Source organism: Carcharodon carcharias, chromosome 17 (assembly GCF_017639515.1).
Source record: "Carcharodon carcharias isolate sCarCar2 chromosome 17, sCarCar2.pri, whole genome shotgun sequence".
In the NCBI taxonomy this organism is placed as follows: domain Eukaryota; kingdom Metazoa; phylum Chordata; class Chondrichthyes; order Lamniformes; family Lamnidae; genus Carcharodon; species Carcharodon carcharias.
The window spans coordinates 66,853,208-66,875,690 of record NC_054483.1 but is presented as its reverse complement, the minus strand read 5'-3'; the positions used below and the strand labels follow the sequence as shown (position 1 = coordinate 66,875,690).

Genomic DNA, 22,483 nt, shown 5'->3' with positions numbered 1-22,483 from the left:
TATATTCAAGGCTGAGATAGGCAGACTTTTGATCATTAATGGATTCAAAGGTCATGGGGAAAAGGCAGGAAATTGGAATTAAGGATTATCAGATCAGCCATGATCTCATTGAATGGCAGAGCAGACTCGATGGACCAAATAGCCTACTTCTGCTCCTAAGACTTATGGTCTTATAGTGTATTAAACAACTTTCACAGCTGTAAAACTCTACTAAACATTGGCAAACAGGTACGATATGACATTGACATTGACATTGATACTGTTGTAATTTTCTGTTAATAAATGTCAACACTCTAATTATGCAAGCTTTCTATGAGGCAAAAAGTACAATCATTATGCCTCTTGGTAGTAATTAACCACCTCTGGTGTGTAAAGATATCAAAATGCAAGATATGCGCCAGCATGATGTTTTAGGAAATTACCATATTTAATGCAAGCTATTCTGGTACTAGGAAAACGTAACTGTAAGCAGGAAAAGCATCTACGTATTTCCGTGTTTTAAACACAGCCTAAAACTCTAATTTGAAATTTTAGGAGCCTCCAAAAGAAATGAGAATGCCACTTCCTATGGTAAGTTTACTTAGTTGTGGGAAGTCATCTGGAGGAAAATTAAAATTGATGAAGGAAGTGATAGCAGTTCCAAAACCCAACCTCAGTTATAAACAGGTAAGGCAATTCTAATCATTGCAATGATCTTCCCCTGCATTAGGCAGGAGAACACATAAAATGGCTTGATGGACCAGCTGATCCTTTCCTATGTTTCTAGGACTATTGCAGATGTAGTTCTTCCTTATTACTCTTTTTTTATTCATTCATGGATTGCCAAGGCCAGTATTTATTGCCCATTTCCAATTCACTTGTTCAATAATTGATTGTTTTTGTTTGTTTTGAGATTGATTCATGTTAGTTCCCAGGAACAGGGATATTGCCAATGCAGCCAGCAAAGGACTGACTATGTTTTATAAATATAGCATATAGGTCACAAGAGGTTACCTCTGGTAAGATACAAGTTTATAAACACAATTGTTTCATCACTAAGTTAAGCTTTCCAATTATTGTTATGAGGATGGATATCAGAGATAAGTGGAAAAATAAATACAATGGCCTCAAATCTGCAGGCCAGTAATTGTAGCATATATACTGGAATTGTGGCAAATGGAACAACTATCACTGACCTGGTCTAAGTTTCTGGGGTCAGAGGGAGTTTCCATATTTTGCCTGCAAATGGTGGTTGCCTGTACCCTCAGTATCTTCTACATCTGCTGGTAGTCAAAGAGGTACTTCTGATGTATCTCCATCTTTTGGGACTAATTGAATGCTAATGGAGTTCTGATAATTAGAGTCGCTGACTCACCCATATCCTGAACACCAATTCCGCTTCCCCCACCACCGCCGCCCACCACTTCCCCACTACATTGATACATATGGACATATGAAATAGGAGCAGAATTAGGTCATTCAGCCCCTTGAGCCTGCTCCGCCATAAGATCTGTTTGTGTTTTGAATTCCACATTCTCATCTACCCCTGATAACCTTTGATTCCCTTGCCTAGCAAGAATCTATCGACCTCTGCCTTAAAAAATATTCAATGACCCTGCCTCCACCATCTTCTGAGGCAGAGAGTTCCAAAGTCTCTCAATCCTCTCAGAGAAAACATTTCTCCTCATCTCCTCAACAGTGCACCCTAGTTCTGGGGGACTCACAAGAGGAAACATCCTTTCCAAATCCACCTTGTCAATACCTTCAGGGTTTTATATACTTCAATCAAGTCACCCCTCACTCTTCTAAACTCCAATGGAAACAAGCCCAGTCTGTCTAACCTTTCCTCATAAGACAACCTGCTTATTCCAGGTGTCAATCTAGTAAACCTCCTCTGAATCGCCTCCAATACATTTACATCCATCCTCAAATAAGGAGATCAAAACTGCACACAATATTCAAGATGTGGTCTCACCAATGCCCTGCATAACTGAAACATAACATCCTTACTTTTATTTTCAATTCCTCTTGTAATAAAGGATTGCAGCCATTAGCCTTCTTAATTATCTGCATACTAAGTTTTTGTGACTCATGCACAAGAACACCTAGATCGCTTTGCAGCTCAGAATTCTGCAGCCTGTTTAAGTAATATTCTGCTTTTTTATTTGTCCTGTCAAGTGAACAACTTCACATTTTCCCACATTATACTTCATCTGCCTTATTTTTGCCCACTCACTCAACGTTTTTTTATCCATCTGCATCATTCTTATGCCCCTTTCACAACATACTTTCCTACCTATCTTTGTGTCATCTGCAAATTTAGCTATCATGCCTTCACTCCCCTCATCTAAGTCATTAACATAAATTGTGAAAAGTTGAGGCCCCAGCACAGAGCCCTGTGGGACTCCGCTCTTCACATCATGCCAATCAGAAAAAGACCCATTTATGCATACTCTCGTTTTTTGCCAGCTAGCTAATCTTCCATCCATGCGCGAAAGAGCACAGACCCCAACTCAGGGAACCAAACCCCCCCTCCCCCCACACAGCCTCCCACACCGGCTCAGTGCTTCCAGGTGTACGTCACGCTGAGTGGGCCTTAATTGGCCCACCCACATAAAATAGCAGCGCGGACCCGATCAGGGGCGCCAATCAGGTCCTCACCCGCCCCTGTATGACCCCTCCAATGGGGGGAAAACTCTCCCCTTAATGTTGTTTTAGTTTGTTGCTGTTTTCAGCTGCACTTGCTGATTAAAAATAAATTGATGCACCTGGTAAGGTCTGCTGATGCAAATTTGAATACTGCCTTTAATCTGAGCACTAGTCTGTACTGTCTGAATATTTGGAAGTTAGAGTACTGTGAAAACCAGATTGGCTTTCGTTCAATTGATACTTCATGGGAAGAACTTCCCCCCCCAATTGCGGGGGAAGTGCAGGCGCTTCCAATTGGCACCCCCGATCAGGGGCGCGCCACCATTTTACATGGGCGGGCCAATTAAGGCCCGCCCAGCGTGACAGCCACCAGGAAGCACTATGCGCTCCTTGTGAGGATGGGGGAGTTTCTCTCAGCTGAGAGTGCGTTCTTTCATGCATGCGCACAAAAGAATGCACTCATCTCCCTGAAGCTAAGTGCTGCTTCAGGGAAATCGGCTCAAAATGTAAAAATGGGAAAGGTACAAAAACAAAATTTCCGTGACATGTCCCCTCATGTGACACTGTCAGGTGACTTGGGACATGTCCATGACTTTAAATCAACCATCTAATAAATTTTTTAAAACCCTCTTGAAACCTCATCCCACTTGTGGGTGAGGTTTCATGCTTTTTCTGAAGCCCACGAGGGCCCCCGGCCTGCCCACCAATCCTAAGGTTGGACAGGCAGGTCCATTAATGAGGTTAATGACTTTGTCAATGGCCTCAATAGGCCGTTGACAGCTAATTTGGCTGCGCCACCGCCGACCTGAAAATTGAAGTGACACAGGGTGACATCAGGAGTTCTACCTGACGTCATCCCGTGTCATTTTACACGCCGGCAAGCAGGCCCTGCCCCATGTTTTCTCAGAGGTATCAGGCGGAGATAACAAATTTCCACCATTGCCATTTTAGAAACATGGAAGAGAATGAGAGAAAGTGGAAGAAGAAATGAAAGTAACTACAGCAGTTTCTTTTTAATAATCAAATGGCTTTTAAAGCCAGATAATTAACTCTTAGTATTTTCCTGTTAAGTAGGTTTTTGTTAGACAGCTGGAAAAGTCAATTTGTTTAGCAGACAGAGACTTTAGCTGAAAAGCATTTAACTACAAGCGTTCTTTGTCTTAGCAGTTGTCCTCCTAGGGCAGGCTTTTCCAACCTTCTCGCTTGGGAGACCACATTACAATTTTTCTCATCCTCGGGAGTTGGGTGGGGTGGGGCTGGTGAGCAAAATTTTGGAAGGATAATGTTTGACATAACATTAAATGTGAATTTCAAAAAAAAGCTGACGTATGAAAAGAAGCAACTTGCTGAGCAAAAAAAAGTCACAACAATAAATTGACAGTTAAAAAAAATGAGTAATAAATAAAGACAACCATTAGAGAGTGAAAGGGTGAGAGTGTGTTTGTCCAGCTCACTTCCAGTCTCAGGGTGCTCACTCACATCACTCACCCACTGAGAGCAGGTGAGAGTGCCTGTTGGTATGTGGGGGTGAGGGTGAATGAGAATATTGAGACTGGGAGTGAGCCAAACACACAATATCCCCTCCCTCTCATCACCCCCTCTCTGTCACACACGCACTCGCCTCCCCTGCCAACACACATTTCCCCCCCCACCCACACCCACGCACTCACCATGCACATGCATAAATACACTTACCACCCACAGATGCACACACGTACACCCTCGTGTGCACACACACACACCCTCACACACATGCACACCCACCTTCATACTCACTCACTCAGTCACCCTCACTCATTCAGCCACCCTCACCACTCATTCACTCACTTTCTAAATCAGTTAGGGTGGGGAGAGCGGAAGAGAGACCTGGAGCGAGTGACTGCCAAGGGGAGCACCAAGAACCGGGGAATGTCTGGAGAACGCAGGGAACAAGGGGATTTCCAGGGGATCACCTTGGAGCATCAGAGGATTGAGGGAAGAACCAGTGGAATGCGGACAGAGCACCAAAAGCAGGGTGAAAGTGGTTGGAGCCAGGCCAGAGCACCGGGAGTGGTGGGGTGGGGGAAGCATGGTTAGTGTGTGTGCTCGTGTGTCTATCATTAGCAAACATGGGAGAGAAACAGATTGTCATTGGAGGAGCCGACCCCTGTAGAAATCTTCAAACTCATGGCCTGCGAGACAAGCCTGCCTTAGGGATTAACTCCTCCAAGGATGCATCTCTGCAAGGCAAGTGAATTAGTTGGTTGACAACTCAGTCAAGATAAAGCCATGGTAAGGTGTATAGGTCTTTGTTGTTAAAACTGAAATTCATTAAGATCAACCATGATCTAATTGAATAATGAAGCAGACTCAAATGGCCATTTGGCCCTATGTTCTTATTAAGTAAATAAGGGGTGAGGTAATAATTTGAAACATGCAGATTCTCACATAGCTAGAATGGAAGACGAGTATAAAAAGATGGGTACTAGAACAAATACTTCAGCATTTGAAAAGGCATGGTTTGCCAATTCCCTCCAGCTCAAGATCTGTAACATGTGAAGTCTCCAGTTCATGGTGCGTTAAGTGCTTTGAGTATATGTATAGTTATCATTCTTAGTGGTCATCTTTGTATATGTGTAATTGTTAGGAATAATGGTTATCATTGTATGCTTAATTCCTATGGAAGAGAATAGATGCCTTTGATCCCTAATATCTTGTGGAATAATTAATGCATTTATAAACAAAAATAACCTTCCCTAACAAGTCTAAAAAATCTGCTTACTCTTATCACCAGTATGGAATAATTTGAGAATGTAATTGTGACTGTTTGAAACTGTCTTGCAGAGTCTTAAGATGATGATGGCTCTTCAACAACAAATTTCCAAATGGACGTTCACCCAAAAATCTGGAGTAAGAATATGTTGAGGAATAATGCATTATATTATCTATCCCAATTAAACAGCCAAAAAAAACTGTTATGTTCAATGTTAATATTAAAATATTAGAAGAAAGAAGACAAAGCCTTATTGTCTGTATTTTATTAGTGTTGGGGGATAAAATCACAATCTTTTAAACAAAGTAACCAGACAAAATAAATAACACTGCCTGTTTGTTACATTCAGCCTATAGCAATGTCTCACTTAGGCTGCTGGGAGAAAGGATTTGATCATATAGAACAACCTTTTGAGGTGATCCAAGAGGCTTGTAACGCACTAGAATTGACACTGGGGGAAGATCTACATTTGATGCTCAATTGTGCTGCTCATGAATTGATGGATTATGTGAGTTAAGATTAAACTTGCATAAATTTATATAATTAATGTCTATCCTCTTGTACAATCACTCAATGGCCTCTTGGCCTCACCCCACCCTGTTTCTGGAATTCCTTCTCTAAACCTCTGCACTACTTATAACCTACCTTTCCAGAGCATTCACCAGAGGGAGATCTGTTTGTACCCAAGTTGTTTGGTGCCGACCTATCACGACGTAGTAGGTTGGTTACCAGAACCAGCCATTGCTCTCCATGAGCATATTCACAATGACAGGCACTGTGTCCCACCTCCCCCACCCCCACGCCCCCCACCAAACCAGCTTATGTTTCACCTCTTTTCTATTTTTCCTTAGTTCTGTTGAAGAGTCATACAGACTCGAAACGTTAACTGTGTTCCTCTCCGCAGATGCTGTCAGACCTGCTGAGTTTTTCCAGGTATTTTTATTTTTGTTTCACAATGACAGGCATGTGCAGACCCTGTGCACTGACTGTAGCGTAAGTGATGATGCATTATGTAGCTAGTTTATTTCATAGTGAATTGACCTATTATTGAAGCTTTAGAAGATACAAGTGTTGCAAAGTTTTCAATTATATGATGCATGTTGAAGGCACTCCCTTCTGAGCCTTGAGATGCAAGGTTGTGAGGACTTGACTTGGGTAACAAATACATGTGGAAGAAGCAATATTTTATAAGAAACAAAGCGAGATACATAGTACTGTCAAATGCTCTTGCCAGATTTCTTTGTATGCCATCATCTTCAGCATCTGTTTCCATACCGAAATTAGATAATGAATGTGCACTTTCCTTTTATTACTTCTAGGAGAAGGAGAAGTATGAAATTATAATTGGAGTACTAAAACATCCTGATGAAATGATAGAACTGTACACAGGCCTAGTAGAGAAGTACCCATCAATCATTGGTCTGATAGATCCCCTTCGGAAGGAGGTTAGTAGCTGTCACTTATGTTAGCTTGAAAGATGATCATTAATTTCAAAATACAGTTTAAAGATTACCAAAGCTGTAGAAATTTAAGTAGGTTAAAATCAGTGTGAATATATAATGTGAACTACTATACAACCTGGTTCAAGGTCTTATTTTGATTCCATCTATAAAATAGCAACCTACTACAAAACAACACTTTTGTAAAAGCACATTTAAGATAGCATAACATTCCTCAAAGCACTTCACAGGGTATAGGGAAAGAAGACTTGAGCAAAAGGATGAGTGGTAACCAGACAAAGGGATGGATTTTTAAGGAGGAAAGGGAGGTTGAGAAGTGGAGAGGTTTAAGAAGGAAATTCCAGAGAATGAGACTTAGGTGGTTGAAGAATTGGTTGACAATGGTGGGTTGAAAGGAAAGAGGAGGAGTACAGAAGAGGGATGAAGAGTTTGGCAAGGTGGATTTGTAGGGATGGAGGAAGTTACAAAAATAGGGAAGGATGAGTCCTTGGAGGGATTTCAAAATTAGGATAAAGATTTTAAATATTAGGCATTGGGGGACTGGAATTCGATTCAGTTCAGTGCAGATAGGCGACAGGCAAATAAAATTTGATGCAGGGTAGGATGTGAGCAGTTGAAGATGACCTGCAGTTTATGGAAGATGGGAGGCTGACAGAGCACTGGAGTAATTGAGGCTAAATGCAACTAAGTTTTTAGCTGCAGATTGGGTGAAGTTAGGCTGCAATGCTGGCAAAAGCAATTTGCATTCAGATAGTGTCTTTTAATGTTGTAAGATATTCACAGGAGCATAATCGAACAAAGGTTGACAACAGACCAAAGAAAGAGACATTAGAATAGGTGATCAAAATCTTGGTCAAAAAAACATGTTTTAAAGAGTTAAAACAGAAAATACTAGAAATACTCAGTACTCTGTGGAGAGAGAAACAAAGTTAACATATAAGGTTGATGACTTTTCATCAAAACTGGGAAAAGTTGAGGGCGTAAAGATTTTAAGCAAGTGAAATTGGGGAGGTTGGGAACAAGAACAAAAGAGAAGATCTGTGATAGGGTAGAAGGCAGGAGAGATTAAATGACAAATGGGTTTATGGTGCAAGACCAAAGCAAGCAGTGATGGGACAGGCAAAGAAACAAAAGATGTGTCTAGAGGAAGTGTAAATGGCAGCATCATGAACAGCTGGGGCTGAATTTTCATAGTTTCAGAGCTGAGAGCAGAGATGGGCACACGTGAAAAATCAGGCTGCCGAGCACATGATCAATTCCCAACCAGGTTTCACACACTACAATTTTCGCAAATGAGTCGAGAATCGGAAAGCAGCCAGTCTCCCAAAAATTCCAAGTGCGCAATCAAGGATGCGAGCAAGGACATAAGAAATATGAACAGAATTGGACCATTCGGCCTCTCGAGCCTGCTCCGCCATTCAATAAGTTAGTGACTGATCTTTCGATTTCCACATTCCCATCTAATCCCGATAACCTTTGATTCCCTTGCCTAACAAGAATCTATTTACCTCTGCCTTAAAAATATTCAATGCCTCTGCTTCCACCACCTTCTGAGGCAGAGAATTCCAAAGTTGCATAATCCTCAGAGAAAAATGTTTCCTCATCTCTGTCGTAAAAGGGCGACTCCTAATTTTAAAACAGTGCCCCCTAGTTCTGGATTCACCCACAAGAGGAAACATCCTTTCGACCACCTTGTCAAGGCCGTTCAGGATCTTGTATACTTCAATCAAACCACCCCTAACTCTTCTAAACTCCAGTGGAAACAAGCCCAGTCCGTCTAACCTTTCCTCCTAAGTCAACCCACTCATTCCAGGCATCAATCTAGTAAATAAAAACAAAAAAACTGCGGATGCTGGAAATCCAAAACAAAAACAGAATTACCTGGAAAAACTCAGCAGGTCTGGCAGCATCGGCGGAGAAGAAAAGAGTTGACGTTTTGAGTCCTCATGACCCTTCGACAGAACTTGAGTTCGAGTCCAGGAAAGAGCTGAAATATAAGCTGGTTTAAGGTGTGTGTGTGGGGGGCGGAGAGATAGAGAGACAGAGAGGTGGAGGGGGGGGGTGTGGTTGTAGGGACAAACAAGCAGTGATAGAAGCAGATCATCAAAAGATGTCAACGACAATAGTACAATAGAACACATAGGTGTTAAAGTTAAAGTTGGTGATATTATCTAAACGAATGTGCTAATTAAGAATGGATGGTAGGGCACTCAAGGTATAGCTCTAGTGGGGTTTTTTTTATAATGGAAATAGGTGGGAAAAGGAAAATCTTTATAATTTATTGAAAAAAAAAAGGAAGGGGGAAACAGAAAGGGGGTGGGGATGGGGGAGGGAGCTCACGACCTAAAGTTGTTGAATTCAATATTCAGTCCGGAAGGCTGTAAAGTCCCTAGTCGGAAGATGAGGTGTTGTTCCTCCAGTTTGCGTTGGGCTTCACTGGAACAATGCAGCAAGCCAAGGACAGACATGTGGGCAAGAGAGCAGGGTGGAGTGTTAAAATGGCAAGCGACAGGGAGGTTTGGGTCATTCTTGCGGACAGACCGCAGGTGTTCTGCAAAGCGGTCGCCCAGTTTACGTTTGGTCTCTCCAATGTAGAGGAGACCACATTGGGAGCAACGAATGCAGTAGACTAAGTTGGGGGAAATGCAAGTGAAATGCTGCTTCACTTGAAAGGAGTGTTTGGGTCCTTGGACGGTGAGGAGAGAGGAAGTGAAGGGGCAGGTGTTGCATCTTTTGCGTGGGCATGGGGTTGTGCCATAGGAGGGGGTTGAGGAGTAGGGGGTGATGGAGGAGTGGACCAGGGTGTCCCGGAGGGAGCGATCCCTACGGAATGCCGATAAGTGGGGTGAAGGGAAGATGTGTTTGGTGGTGGCATCATGCTGGAGTTGGCGGAAATGGCGGAGGATGATCCTTTGAATGCGGAGGCTGGTGGGGTGATAAGTGAGGACAAGGGGGACCCTATCATGTTTCTGGGAGGGAGGAGAAGGCGTGAGGGTGGATGCGCGGGAGATGGGCCGGACACGGTTGAGGGCCCTGTCAACGACCGTGGGTGGAAAACCTCGGTTAAGGAAGAAGGAGGACATGTCAGAGGAACTGTTTTTGAATGTAGCATCATTGGAACAGATGCAACGGAGGCGAAGGAACTGAGAGAATGGGATGGAGTCCTTACAGGAAGCGGGGTGTGAGGAGCTGTAGTCGAGATAGTTGTGGGAGTCGGTGGGTTTGTAATGGATATTGGTGGACAGTCTATCACCAGAGATTGAGACAGAGAGGTCAAGGAAGGGAAGGGAAGTGTCAGAGATGGACCACGTGAAAATGATGGAGGGGTGGAGATTGGAAGCAAAATTAATAAATTTTTCCAAGTCCTGACGACAGCATGAAGCGGCACCGAAGTAATCATCGATGTACCGGAGAAAGAGTTGTGGAAGGGGGCCGGAGTAGGACTGCAACAAGGAATGTTCCACATACCCCATAAAGAGACAGGCATAGCTGGGGCCCATGCGGGTACCCATAGCCACACCTTTTATTTGGAGGAAGTGAGAGGAGTTGAAGGAGAAATTGTTCAGCGTGAGAACAAGTTCAGCCAGACGGAGGAGAGTAGTGGTGGATGGGGATTGTTCGGGCCTCTGTTCGAGGAAGAAGCTAAGGGCCCTCAGACCATCCTGGTGGGGGATGGAGGTGTAGAGGGATTGGACGTCCATGGTGAAGAGGAAGCGGTTGGGGCCAGGGAACTGGAAATTGTTGATGTGACGTAAGGTGTCAGAGGAATCACGGATGTAGGTGGGAAGGGACTGGACAAGGGCAGAGAGAAGGGAGTCAAGATAACGAGAAATGAGTTCTGTGGGGCAGGAGCAAGCTGAGACGATCGGTCTACCGGGGCAGTTCTGTTTGTGGATTTTGGGTAGGAGATAGAAGCGGGCCGTCCGAGGTTGGGCGACTATCAGGTTGGAAGCTGTGGGAGGGAGATCCCCAGAGGAGATGAGGTCAGTGACAGTCCTGGAAACAGTGGCTTGATGTTCAGTGGTGGGGTCATGGTCCAGGGAGAGGTAGGAGGAAGTGTCTGCGAGTTGACGCTCAGCCTCCGCGAGGTAGAGGTCAGTGCGCCAGACAACAACAGCACCACCCTTGTCAGCGGGTTTGATGACAATGTCAGGGTTCGACCTGAGAGAATGGAGTGCAGTAAGTTCAGAGAGAGACAGGTTAGAATGGGTGAGAGGAGCAGAGAAATTGAGACGACTAATGTCACGCCGACAGTTCTCAGTGAAAAGATCGAGAGAAGGTAAGAATCCAGAGGGAGGGGTCCAGGTGGAGGGAGAATATTGGAAATGGGTAAAAGGATCCGTTGAACTGGGAGAGGACTCCTGCCCAAAGAAGTGAGCCTGGAGACGAAGACGGCGGAAGAAGAGTTCAGTATCATGCCGAGCCCGAAATTCATTGAGGTGAGGGCGTAAGGGTATGAAACTAAGTCCTTTGCTGAGCACTGAACGTTCAGCATCGGAGAGGGGAAGGTCAGGGGGTATAGTGAATACACGGCTGGGGTTAGGACTGGAAGAAAGGGTGGGGACGGAGGGACAGGCAGGGGTGGAGGGTCCTAGATGGGTGTTGGTGTCGATGAGTTGTTGGAGCTTGCGTTCCTTAGCACTTGAGAGAAAGAGAAAAAGTTTCTTGTTGAGGCGTCGGATGAGCCGAAGGATAAAATGAAACTGGGGGCATGCGCAGCTTTGAAAAAGGGTACGGCGGTGCTGCTGGAGGGAGAGGTCGAGTGTGTTCATATGGCGGCGCATGGCACTGAGAGTGGATTTCAGAATGTGACGGGAACAGCAGTCCGAGAAACGTTTTATGTCCCGGAGCTACCTGTAATCCTGGGTGGGTTCGAAACATGAGGGGTGGAATTTCAGTTGAAATCCACGTGGGGTAAGTCGGAGACGGAGACAGTCACTGAGAAAGGAGATATGGCTGTGGAAACCTGGTAAATCTAGTAAACCTGCTTTGAACCACCTCAAATGCATTTACATCTTTCCATTAAATAAGGAGACCAAATCTGCACACATTATTTGAGGTGCGGTCTCACCAAAGCCTTGTTTAACTGAAGCATAACATCCTTACTTTTATGTTCAATTCCTCTCATGATAAAGGATAGCATTCTATTAGCCTTCTTAATTACTTGCTGTGCCCGCATACTAAGTTTTTGTGACTCGTGCTAGTACAACTCGGTCCCTCTGCACCTCAGAATTATGCAGCTGTTCTCCCTTTAAGTAGTACTCTGCATTTTTGTTCTTCCTGCCAAAGTGAACAATTTCACATTCTCCCACATTAAACTCCATTTGCCAGATCTTTGCCCACTCACTCAACCTATCTATATCCATCTGCAACCTCTTAATGTCCTCTTCACAACATACTTTCCCACCTATCTTTGTGTTATCTGCAGATCTAGCTACCATGTCTTCACTCCCCTCATCTAAGTCATTGATGTAAATCGTAAAAAGTTGAGGCCTCAGTACAGATCCCTATGGGACTCCACTTATCACATCGTGCCAATCAGAAAAAGACCCATTTATGCATACTCTCTGCTTTCTGCCAGCCAGCCAATCTTCCATCCATGCTAATATGTTACTCACTACACCATGCACTTTTATTTTCTGTAATAATCTTTGATGTAGCACCTTATCAAATGCCTTCTGGAAATCCAGGCTCCCCCTTATCCACTGCGCATGTTACTCCTTCAAAAAAACCCCAATAATTTGTTTAAACATGATTTTCCTTTCACAAAACCACGCTGACTCTTTCCAATTGCCTTGAAATCTTCTAAGCGCCCAACTATAACCTCCTTGATGATCGATTCTAATAACTTCCCCATGACAGACATCAAGCTAACTGGCCTATAGTTTCCTGATTTCTGCCTCCCTCCTTTCTTGAATAGAGGGGTTATATTTGCTACTTTCCAATCTGATGGAAACTTTCCAGAATCTAGCGAATTTTGGAAAATTAACGCCAGCACATCAACTACCTCATTAGCCACCTGTTTTAAGACCCTAGAATGTAGTCCATCGGGACCCAGAGACTTGACAGCCTGCAGCTCCATCAATTTGCTCAGTACCGTTTCCCTAGTGATTTCAATTTCACCAAGTTCCTTTCTCCCATTCACCTTCTGATTTGCAGCTATTACTGGAATGTTTTTGTTTCCTCCATAGTGAGCAAAGAAGCAAAATATTTGTTTATTTCTTTCGCCATTTCCTTATTATCTATTATTAACTCTCCATGGTCACTCTCTAGAGGACCAACACTCTACTTATTCTTTTCCTTTTTAAGTACTGTAGAAACTCTTGCTCCCTGTTTTTAATTTCTAGCTAGCTTCCTCTCATACTCTAATTTCTTTCTCCCGATTAACCTCTTAGTCTTCCTCTGCCGTTCTTTAAATCCTGTCCAATCATCTGTCCTGCCACTCATCTTTGCGGAATTGTATGCTTTTTCCTTAAGTTTGATGCTTTCCTTAACCTCTCTAGTTAACCACGGATGGTGGGTCCTCCCCTTAGAATTTTTCTTTATAGTGGGAATGTACTTATTCTGAATACTCTGAAATATCCCCTTAAATGTCTGCCACTGCTTCTCTATTGATCTACCCTCTAGCCTAGTTTCCCAGTTAACTTCATCTAGCTCACCTTTCATCCCCATATAGTTGCCCTTATTTAAGTTTAAGACACTAGCCTTAGATCCATTCTTTTCCCATTCAAACTGGATGTAAAATTCAATCATATTATGGTCACTGCTACCTAGGCTAGGGGTGCCTTTACTCTGCAGTCATTAATTAATCCTGTCACGTTACACAATGCCAAATCTAATATAACCTGCTCTCTGGTTGGTTCCAGAACATGCTGCCCTAAGAGACTATCTCGAAAGCACTCTAAGAACTCCTCATCCAGGCTATTACTGCCAATCTGATTTTTCCAGTTTGTGTGTAAATAAAATCACCCATGATTATTGCCAACTCTTTAACACAAGCACACAATATTTTCTCTTGAATACTTTGTCCTATGCTGTGGCTACTGTTACGGGGCCTGTAGACCATTCCCACTAATGACTTTTTCCCCCTACTATTCCCCATCTCCACCCAAAGCGATTCTATATCCTGATCTCCCAAACCAAGATCATCTCTAACTATTGCAGCAATGCCCTCTTTGATTAACAGTGCTACCTCTCCGCCTTTACCTAGCTTCCTAATCTTCTCGAATATCATGTACCCTTCAATATTAAGGACCCAATCATTGTCGTCCTGCAGCCTCGTCTCCGTAATTGCTATCAGATCGTATTTATTTACTTTAATGTGGGCCATCAATTCATTTACTTTGTTATGAATGCTACGTGCATTCAGATAGAGAGCCTCAGTTTTGTCTTTTTGTTACCTTTGTAACATCTAGTCTTGATTGTTGATGTATTCTTAGGTTTTTTTCTCTCTGCCCCTTCCTGCCATTCTCTGACCCTCATTTCTCATATTACTATTTGGCTCTTCTGTCTTGACTCTATACCTTGAATTGCTACCTCTACCCAAGCTTGACCCCTCACCCTTCTTGTTTAGTTTAAAGCCCTCTCTGCTTCCCTAGTTATGCGATTTGCAAGGACATTTGCCCCAGCATTGTTCAGGTGTAAACTGTCCCAAAAGTATGGCCCCTACTTTCCCCAGTACTGATGCCAGTGCCTCACAAACTGGAACCCACTTCTCTCACACCAATCTTTCAGCCACGCATTCACCTCTCTAATCTTATTTGCCTTATGTCAGTTTGCAAGTGGCTCAGGTAATAATCCAGAGATTATTACCTTTGAGGTCCTGCTTCTTAATTTGGTACCTAGTTCCTCATACTGACTTTGCAGAACCTCTTTCCTAGTTCTACCTATGTCATTGGTATCTACATAGACCACAACAACTGGATCCTCCCCCTCCCACTGCAGGTTCCTCTCCAGCCCTGAGCAGATGTCCCGAACCCTGGCAGCAAGCAGGCAACATTGCTGTCTGGACTCTCACACTTTGCTACAGAGAACCATGTTAATCCCCCTAACTACACTATCCCCTAATACCACTACATTCCTTTTTGCTCCCCCAGCTTGAACGGCTTCCTGTACCACAGTGCCATGGCCAGCCAGCTCATTTACCTCACTGACATTGCTTTCATCCCACAGGTAGTGAGCACCTCAAACCTGTTTTTTTTTATTCATTCACGGGATGTGGACTTCGCTGGCTGGCCAGCATTTATGCCCAGCCCAAGTTGCCCTTGAGAAGGTAATGGTGAGCTGCCTTCTTGAACCATTGCAGTCCATGTGGTACACCCACAGGGTTGTTAGGAAGGGAGTTCCAGGATTTTGACCCAGCGACAGTGAAGAAAGAGCAATATATTTACAAGTCAGGATGGTGAGTGACTTGGAGGGGAACTTCCAGGTGGTGGTGTTCCCATCTATCTGCTGCCCTTGTCCTTCTAGGTGGTAGTGGCTGTGGGTTTGGAAGGTGCTGTCTATGGCAGGGGTATTGAGTATAAAAGCTGGGAAGTCATGCTGCAGCTGTATAGAACCTTGGTTAGGCCACACTTGGAATATTGCGTGCAATTCTGGTCACCACATTACCAGAAGGATATGGAGTCATTGGAGAGGGTGCAGAGGAGATTTACCAGGATGCTGCCTGGTCTGGAGGTTATTAGCTGTGAGGAGAGGTTGGAGAAACTTGGATTGTTCTCACTAGTGCAATGGAGATTTAGGGGCAACTTGATAGAAGTTTACAAAATTATGAGTGGCATGGACAGAGTAGATAGTCAGAAGTTTTTTCCCAGGGTGGAAGAGTCAATTACTAGGGGACATAGATTTAAGGTGAGAGGAGAAAACTATAAAGGTGATGTGCAGGGCAAGTTTTTTACGCAGAGGGTAGTGAGTGTCTGGAATTCGCTGCCAGAGGAGGTGGTGGAAGCAGGTACGATAGTGGTGTTTAAGAGGCAGCTTGACAAATACATGAATAGGATGGGAATAGAGGGATACGGACCCCGGAAGTGCAAAATGTTTTAGTTCATGGGCAATATGATCGGCTGAGGCTTGGGGGGTCAAAGGACCTGTTCCTGTGCTCTACTTTTCTTTGTTCTTTTCTTTGAGCCTTGGTGAATTCCTGCAGTGCTTCTTGTAGATGGTACACACTGCTGCTACTGTACGTCGGTGGTGGAGGGACTAAATGTTTGTGGATGTGGTGCCAATCAAGCGGACAGCTTTGTCCTGGACGGACAACTGCAAAGCCTGAGGCTCCTCCCCTACTGTCTGCTCGGTCCCATTACCTCCCTCACTGACAGTCACATCCTTCTGGCCCTCTCTGCTGACCAAAACAGATGACCTTCTTCTAAGAGGTGTGACTGTCTTCTGGACCAAAGTATCCAGCTATTTCTCCCCCTCCCTTATGTTGCGCAGTGTCTGCATTTTGGCTTCCAGATCAATAATCTTGATCCAGAATTCCTCAAGCTGCTTACGCTTCCTGCAGACGTGTTTGTCATGGACCGCTTTGATGTCCAAAAGTTCCCACATCTCACAGCTGCAACATGACACCAGTCCTGCCACTCTTATTTGTTATTTAGTTAATTTACTTTAACTACTTTCTTCCTATGTATGCTACAATTTACCGTGTGTATTGAATGCTAGTACTACTGACAAGTAAAGGTTATATGCTTCTTAACTAAAGGTATGTGTTTTAGATGTTTGTTTAAATTACTTAATTTTTTACTGCTTTTTTTATCTATACAGTTTGATTTTAATTTTAAACTTTTTAATTTTTTTTATTTTAAAGTTTTAGTTTTTATTTATATATCTACCTTAACTTGCTTGTTTCTCTCACACTGTCCCTTAGACTGAGCACCTACCAGCTAATCAACTTACTAGCTTCCTGTGACATCACAGTTGCTTTTTTCTTTTTCCCGGACTGCAGCCTCACAGCAGCTAAAACAGTGAAACAGTGTGCTGCTCAACTCCGCTCTTCACTCGAATGCCCAGTCTGTATTTATAGGCATTCCTCAGTTCCCGACTGTCTCCCGCAGATCTGCTCCACTCCACTCCGACTCCCAGCAAGGTACCCAAATTGAGGTCCTCGCCACTCTCCTCTTCCCTTTTTAACTGAAGTCTCTCTCATCTCCGCGCCCTTTTCAAACTGAAGTCCCCGCCGCTCTCCACACGCTTTTTAAACTGAAGTCTCTCACGCTCTCCACATCCTTTTTAAACTCGAACAATTGATGTCATGGTTACCATCACTGACACTAGCTTTCAATTCAAGATTTATTAACTTAATTTAAATTCTATCAGCTGTCATATTGGAATTTGAACCCATGTTCTCAGAGTGCCCCTAGATTACCAGTCCAGCAATCTGACCACTACGCCACCGTCTTCCCCCAACAAGCCAACTGTCAGTTCATTAAAAGGCAGTTTTCAATTTTTGAGAGGAGACAAAGGAAACGTGAAAGGTCTCAAGTCCATATATGAGGAGCAGTTGGCATTGCAGCCACTAGCCAGTCATGGACAAGGTGCTACTCTGAACACTGTATATGAGGGGAAATACTCAGGCATTTAAAAAAAAAACATAAGGAATAGGAGCAGCAGTAGACCATAGGGCCCCTTGAACCTGCTTCACTGTTCAGTACGATCATGGCTGATCTTCGGCCTCAACTCCACTCTCTTACCTGTTCCTCATATCATTTGATTCCCTGTGAGACCAAAAGTCTATCCATCTCAGCCTTAAATATTTTCAATGGTGGAGCAATGGAGCATCCACAACCCTTTAGGATAGAGAATTCTAAAGATTAACACCCCTTTTAGTAAAGAAATTTCTCTTCATCTCAGTCCTAAATGATTGCTCCCCTATCTCGAGACTGTCCCCAAATTCTAGATTTCCCAGCCAGAGGAAACAAACAGTCAATGTCTACACAATGTTCTTTCAGAATCTTGAATGTTTCAATTAAAACACCTCTCATCTAAGCACTAGGGAGTATAAGCCCAATATAGGAAGCCTATCATCATAGGTCAACCCTCATCCCAGGAACAAATCTAGCAACCCTTTGCTTTACCACATCCAGTGCAAGTATATCCTTACTTAAATATGGAGGTCATAGCTACGCACAGTACTCCAGGTGCGGTCTTCTCAAAGCCCTGTTCAATTGTAGCAACCCTTCAATTGTCACATGATTAGTGTTCCCTGAGAGTTTGATAGAGGTGTAGTGAGTCCATAGGGATCACATAGTGAGTGGCAAGGTGTGGGGGCGCTGTGCAATAATGCAGTTGGAGGCAGGCAAGGCCATTCCTGGAAATGGGCATTAGCTACTTAGAACTGGAGAGGAGCAGCCTCAGCAGCATAGGAGACAGACCCTTGGCCACGAGGGACACAGAGCTAAGGAATAAGGGGTTGGAAGGCAACAAAGGGCGAAATGCCCACCGTAGGTTGTACTGTAGAATGTCAAAACATAAGTGCAGAAGGAGTCTACACCTATCCAGTCAAGGGGTTTCTGACCTGTGTGCCTTTCTTGAGGCTTACTTTAGGCCTAGTAAATTTCATGAGCACAGTGCCAGTAGTCTTTAAACTCACAGTAGCTCTGAACCTTTTTTGCACCTGGGTTGCTTCAAGGATTGGCTCCTGACCTGGATGGCATTTCTCAAATGGCTGTCCACCATTGCATAATGCAACTCACACATGTGCTGTTCAAGAGGGTGGACTCTGACATAGGGATTCAAACGGATAGGGCAATACTGACACAGAGGGGAGTGGAATTTGCCTCCATTGCTGGATTCTCTCAGGTGCAGGGGGTCATTGCTTGCATCCATGTGGCCATCAAGGCACTGTGAGCAGCAGGGAGATTCCAGAGTAGGAAGGGATTTCACTCCCTAAACGTGCAGCTGGTCTGTGATCACAAAAAACATTTCATGCAGGTGTGTGCACAGTATCCTAGCATCTGCCAACTTTACCTTCAGGCAGTCAAAGGTGCTGGAGATCTTCATGGCACCCAGCAGGCTCCATGTATGACTCTTATGTGGCAAGGGATGTCCCTCATCACAAGGACCACCATCGAACAGGTTATCTATTGGGTTTCTGAAGATGCAGTTCTGTTGTCTTGACCGATTGGGTGTTGCCCTTCAGTACCCTCCATCAAGGGTCACAGAATCACAGAATCAAGAATTGTTGCAGCTCAGAAGGAGGCCATTTGGCCCATTTTGGTTGCATTGACTCTCTGAATGAGGAGGGTGCCTCAGTGCCATTTTCCTGCCTTCTCCCTGTAAACCTTCACATTCTTCCTTTTCAGATAACAGTCTAATTCCCTTTTGAATGCTTCAATTGAACCTGCCTCCACCAGACTCTCAGGCAATGTATTCCAGACCTTAACCACTCGCTGTGTTTAGTATTTTATCGCTTTTGCTTCTTTTGCTAATTGCTTTAAATCTGTGTCCTCTTATTCTCCATCCTTTCATGAGTGGGAACAGTTACTCCCCATCTAGTCTGTCCAGACCCTTCATGATTTTGAATATCTCTGTCAAACCTCCTGTCAGCCTTCTTTTCTCCAAGGAAAACAATCCTTACTTCTCCAATCTATCTTCATAACTGAAGTTGCTCATCCCTGAAACCATTCTCGTGAATCTTTCCTGCACTCTCTCCAACACCTTCAAATCTTTCCTAAAGTGCAGTACCCAGAACTGGACATAATACTCCAGCTAAGCCAAACTAGTGTCTTATACAATTTCAACACAACCCCCTTGCTCTCGTACTCTATACCCAGTTAACAAAGCCTAAGATATTGTTTGCTTTATTAACCGCTCTCTCAACATGTCCTACCACCTTCAATGACTTAAATACATATACACCCAGGTCCTCTGCCCCTTTAGAATTGTACCCTTTATATTGTCTCTATATTTTCTTGCTACCAAAATGAATCACTTCACATTTCTCCGCATAGAATTCATCTGCCACCTGTCTGCCCATTTCACTGCGCCCTTTTGAAATTCTTTACTATCTTCCTCACAGTTCACAATGCTTCCAAGTTTCATATCATCTGTCAACTTCACACCATACACCAAGGTCTAGGTCATTACTATATATCGGCTAAAGCAAGGGTCCCAACCTTCCTCCAACCTGAAAAGCATCCATTAATCATTACTCGCTTTCTTGTCACTCAGCCAATTTTGTATCCATATTGCTACTGTCCCTTTTATTCCATGAGCTATAACTTTGTTCACAATTCTCTTGCGGGGCACTGTATCAAATGCTTTTTGGGGTCCACATACACCGCCTCAACAACATTGCCCTTATCAACCCTCTCTGTTACCTCTTCAAATAACTCCAGCAAGTGAGTTAAACACAACTTTCCCTTAAGAAATCCAAGCTGGCTTTGCTTAATTGACCTGCATTTGTCTATGTGACTATTAATTTTGTTCCAGATTATTGCTTCCAGAATTTTCCCCACCACTGAAGATAAACTTCAAACTTTAAACTGATTGGCTTGTAGATGCTGAACTTATGATTGCACCCTTTTTTTGAATAAGGGTATAATGTTTGATATTCTCCAGACCTCTGGCACCACCCCTGAGTCTAAGGAAGTCTGAAAAATTATGGCCAGTGCCTTCGCCATTTCCATTCTCACTTTCCTCAATATCCTTGGGTGCATCTCATCTGATCCTGGTGCCCTATCAACTTTAAGTAAAGACAGCCTATCCAATACCTCCTCCTTATTAATTTTAAGCCATCTTGTGTCTGAATTACCTCCTAGTTCACAATGTCTTGGGTAGCATCTTCTTCCTTGATAAAGTCAGATGTAAAATATTCATTTAATACCTAAGCTATGTCCTGTTTCTCCATGTGTAAATCCCCTTTTTGGTCCCTAATTGGACCTTTACCACCCTTTTGCTATTTATATGTCTATAGAAGACTTTGGGATTCCCATTTATATTGGCTGCCAGTCTCTTTTCATACTCTCTCTTTGCTTCTCTTATTTGCTTTTTCACCTCCCTCTGAATCTTCTATATTCAGCCTGGTTCTCAATTGTATTTTCTATCTGACATCTGTAATAAGCACACATTTTCTTCTTTATCTTAATTTCTATCTCTTTTGTCATCCCGGGAGTTCTGACTTTAATTGCTCTACCTTTCTCTTTTGAGGGAATATACCTTTACTGTGCCCGAACTATCTCTTCCTTGAAGGTAGCCCATTGTTCAGCTACTGTTTCTCCTGCAAACCTTTGACTTCAATTTATTTGACCCAGATCTGTTCTTATCTTATTAGAGTTGGCCTTTCCCCAGTTAATTATTCATTCTCTGAATTGTTCTTTGTTCATTTCCATAGTCATTTTCGACCCTATGATACAATGATCCCTGTCCCATAAATGTTCTCCTACTGACATTTGATCCACTTGGCCCGCCCAATTTCCAACAACCAGATCTAGCAGTGCCTCCTTTCTCATTGGACTGGAAACATACTACTGTAGAAAGTTTTCCTGAACACACTTGGAACTCTTGCCCTCTCTGCCTTTTATACTACTACTATGTCAGTATATTCAGATAATGAATGTCCCCCTTAATAACTACACTAAAACGTTTGCACCTCACTCTAATTTCCTTGCAAATTTGTTCCTCTACACCCTTTCAACTAGTTGCTGGCATATAAACTACACTGAGAAATGTAATTGCACCTTTTTTGTTCCTTAGCTCTATCCAAATAGATTTGTGACCTCGACCCCTCTGGAACGTCCTCTTTCTCTAGCACTGCAATGGTCTCCTTAATCAATACCACCATCCCTCCTCCTCTTCTTTCTTTCCTGTCTTTCCTGAACAGCTTGTTTCCAGGAATATTTAACACCCAGCCCTGCCCTTCTTTGAGCCAGGTCTCTGTTACAGCCACATTGTATTTCCACATGACAATCTGCACCTGTAACTTACCAATGTTATTTACCATGCTCCATGCATTCACATGCGCGCACAGTAATCCTGATTTAGATTTTATTAATTTCTCCCTTACTTTAACCCCACCTGTTAGCTTACTATTCTTTATCTTAGTGCCACCTATCCCTCCCCTGTGCATCTTGGTATACCTCCTGGTTCCCATACCCCTGCCAAGTTGGTTTAAATACTCCCAAATAGCAATAGCAAATCACCCCACAAGGAAATCAGTCCTCCAGCTCTATTTAGTTGCAATCCATCTGGCCTGTACAGGTTCCATCTCCCCCAGAGCTCGTCTCAATGTCCCACGAATATAAAAAATCCCTCCTGCACCATCTTCCCAGCCAAGCATTAATACCTTTCTCCTCCTATTGCTATACTAAATTGTGGCTGCAGGACCACATTCCTCTTTCTATGTCGTTTATACTTATATGGACCATGGCTGCTGGCTGTTCACCCTCCCCCCTGCACTCAGTGACATTCTTGACCCTGGCACCAGAAAGGCAGCAAACCATCCTGGATTCATGTCTGCGGCCACAGGAATGCCTATTATTCCTCTAACTGTCAAATCACCTATCCCTATTGCTTTTCCAGTCTTCCTTGTAACCCTCTGTACAGCTGAGCCATCTGTGCTTCCATGAACTTGGCTCTGGTTGCACTCACCAGATGCACCATCACTCTCATCATTATTTAGAACTGAATACTGGTTGCAGAGTGGAAT

At 43.6% G+C, this 22,483-nt stretch overlaps 1 protein-coding gene across 1 annotated transcript in view; it reads left to right on the top strand.

Annotated features, from left to right (window-relative positions):
• The window catches only part of eno4 (enolase 4), a 545,628-nt gene that overhangs the window by 484,489 nt on the left and 38,656 nt on the right, over positions 1-22,483 (top strand). Inside the window, exons 9-12 of the mRNA XM_041209277.1 lie at positions 538-666; positions 5,452-5,517; positions 5,730-5,888; positions 6,700-6,825. Of these exons, the coding sequence (XP_041065211.1) occupies positions 538-666; positions 5,452-5,517; positions 5,730-5,888; positions 6,700-6,825 (480 nt within the window). The remainder of the gene's footprint in view (positions 1-537; positions 667-5,451; positions 5,518-5,729; positions 5,889-6,699; positions 6,826-22,483) is intronic.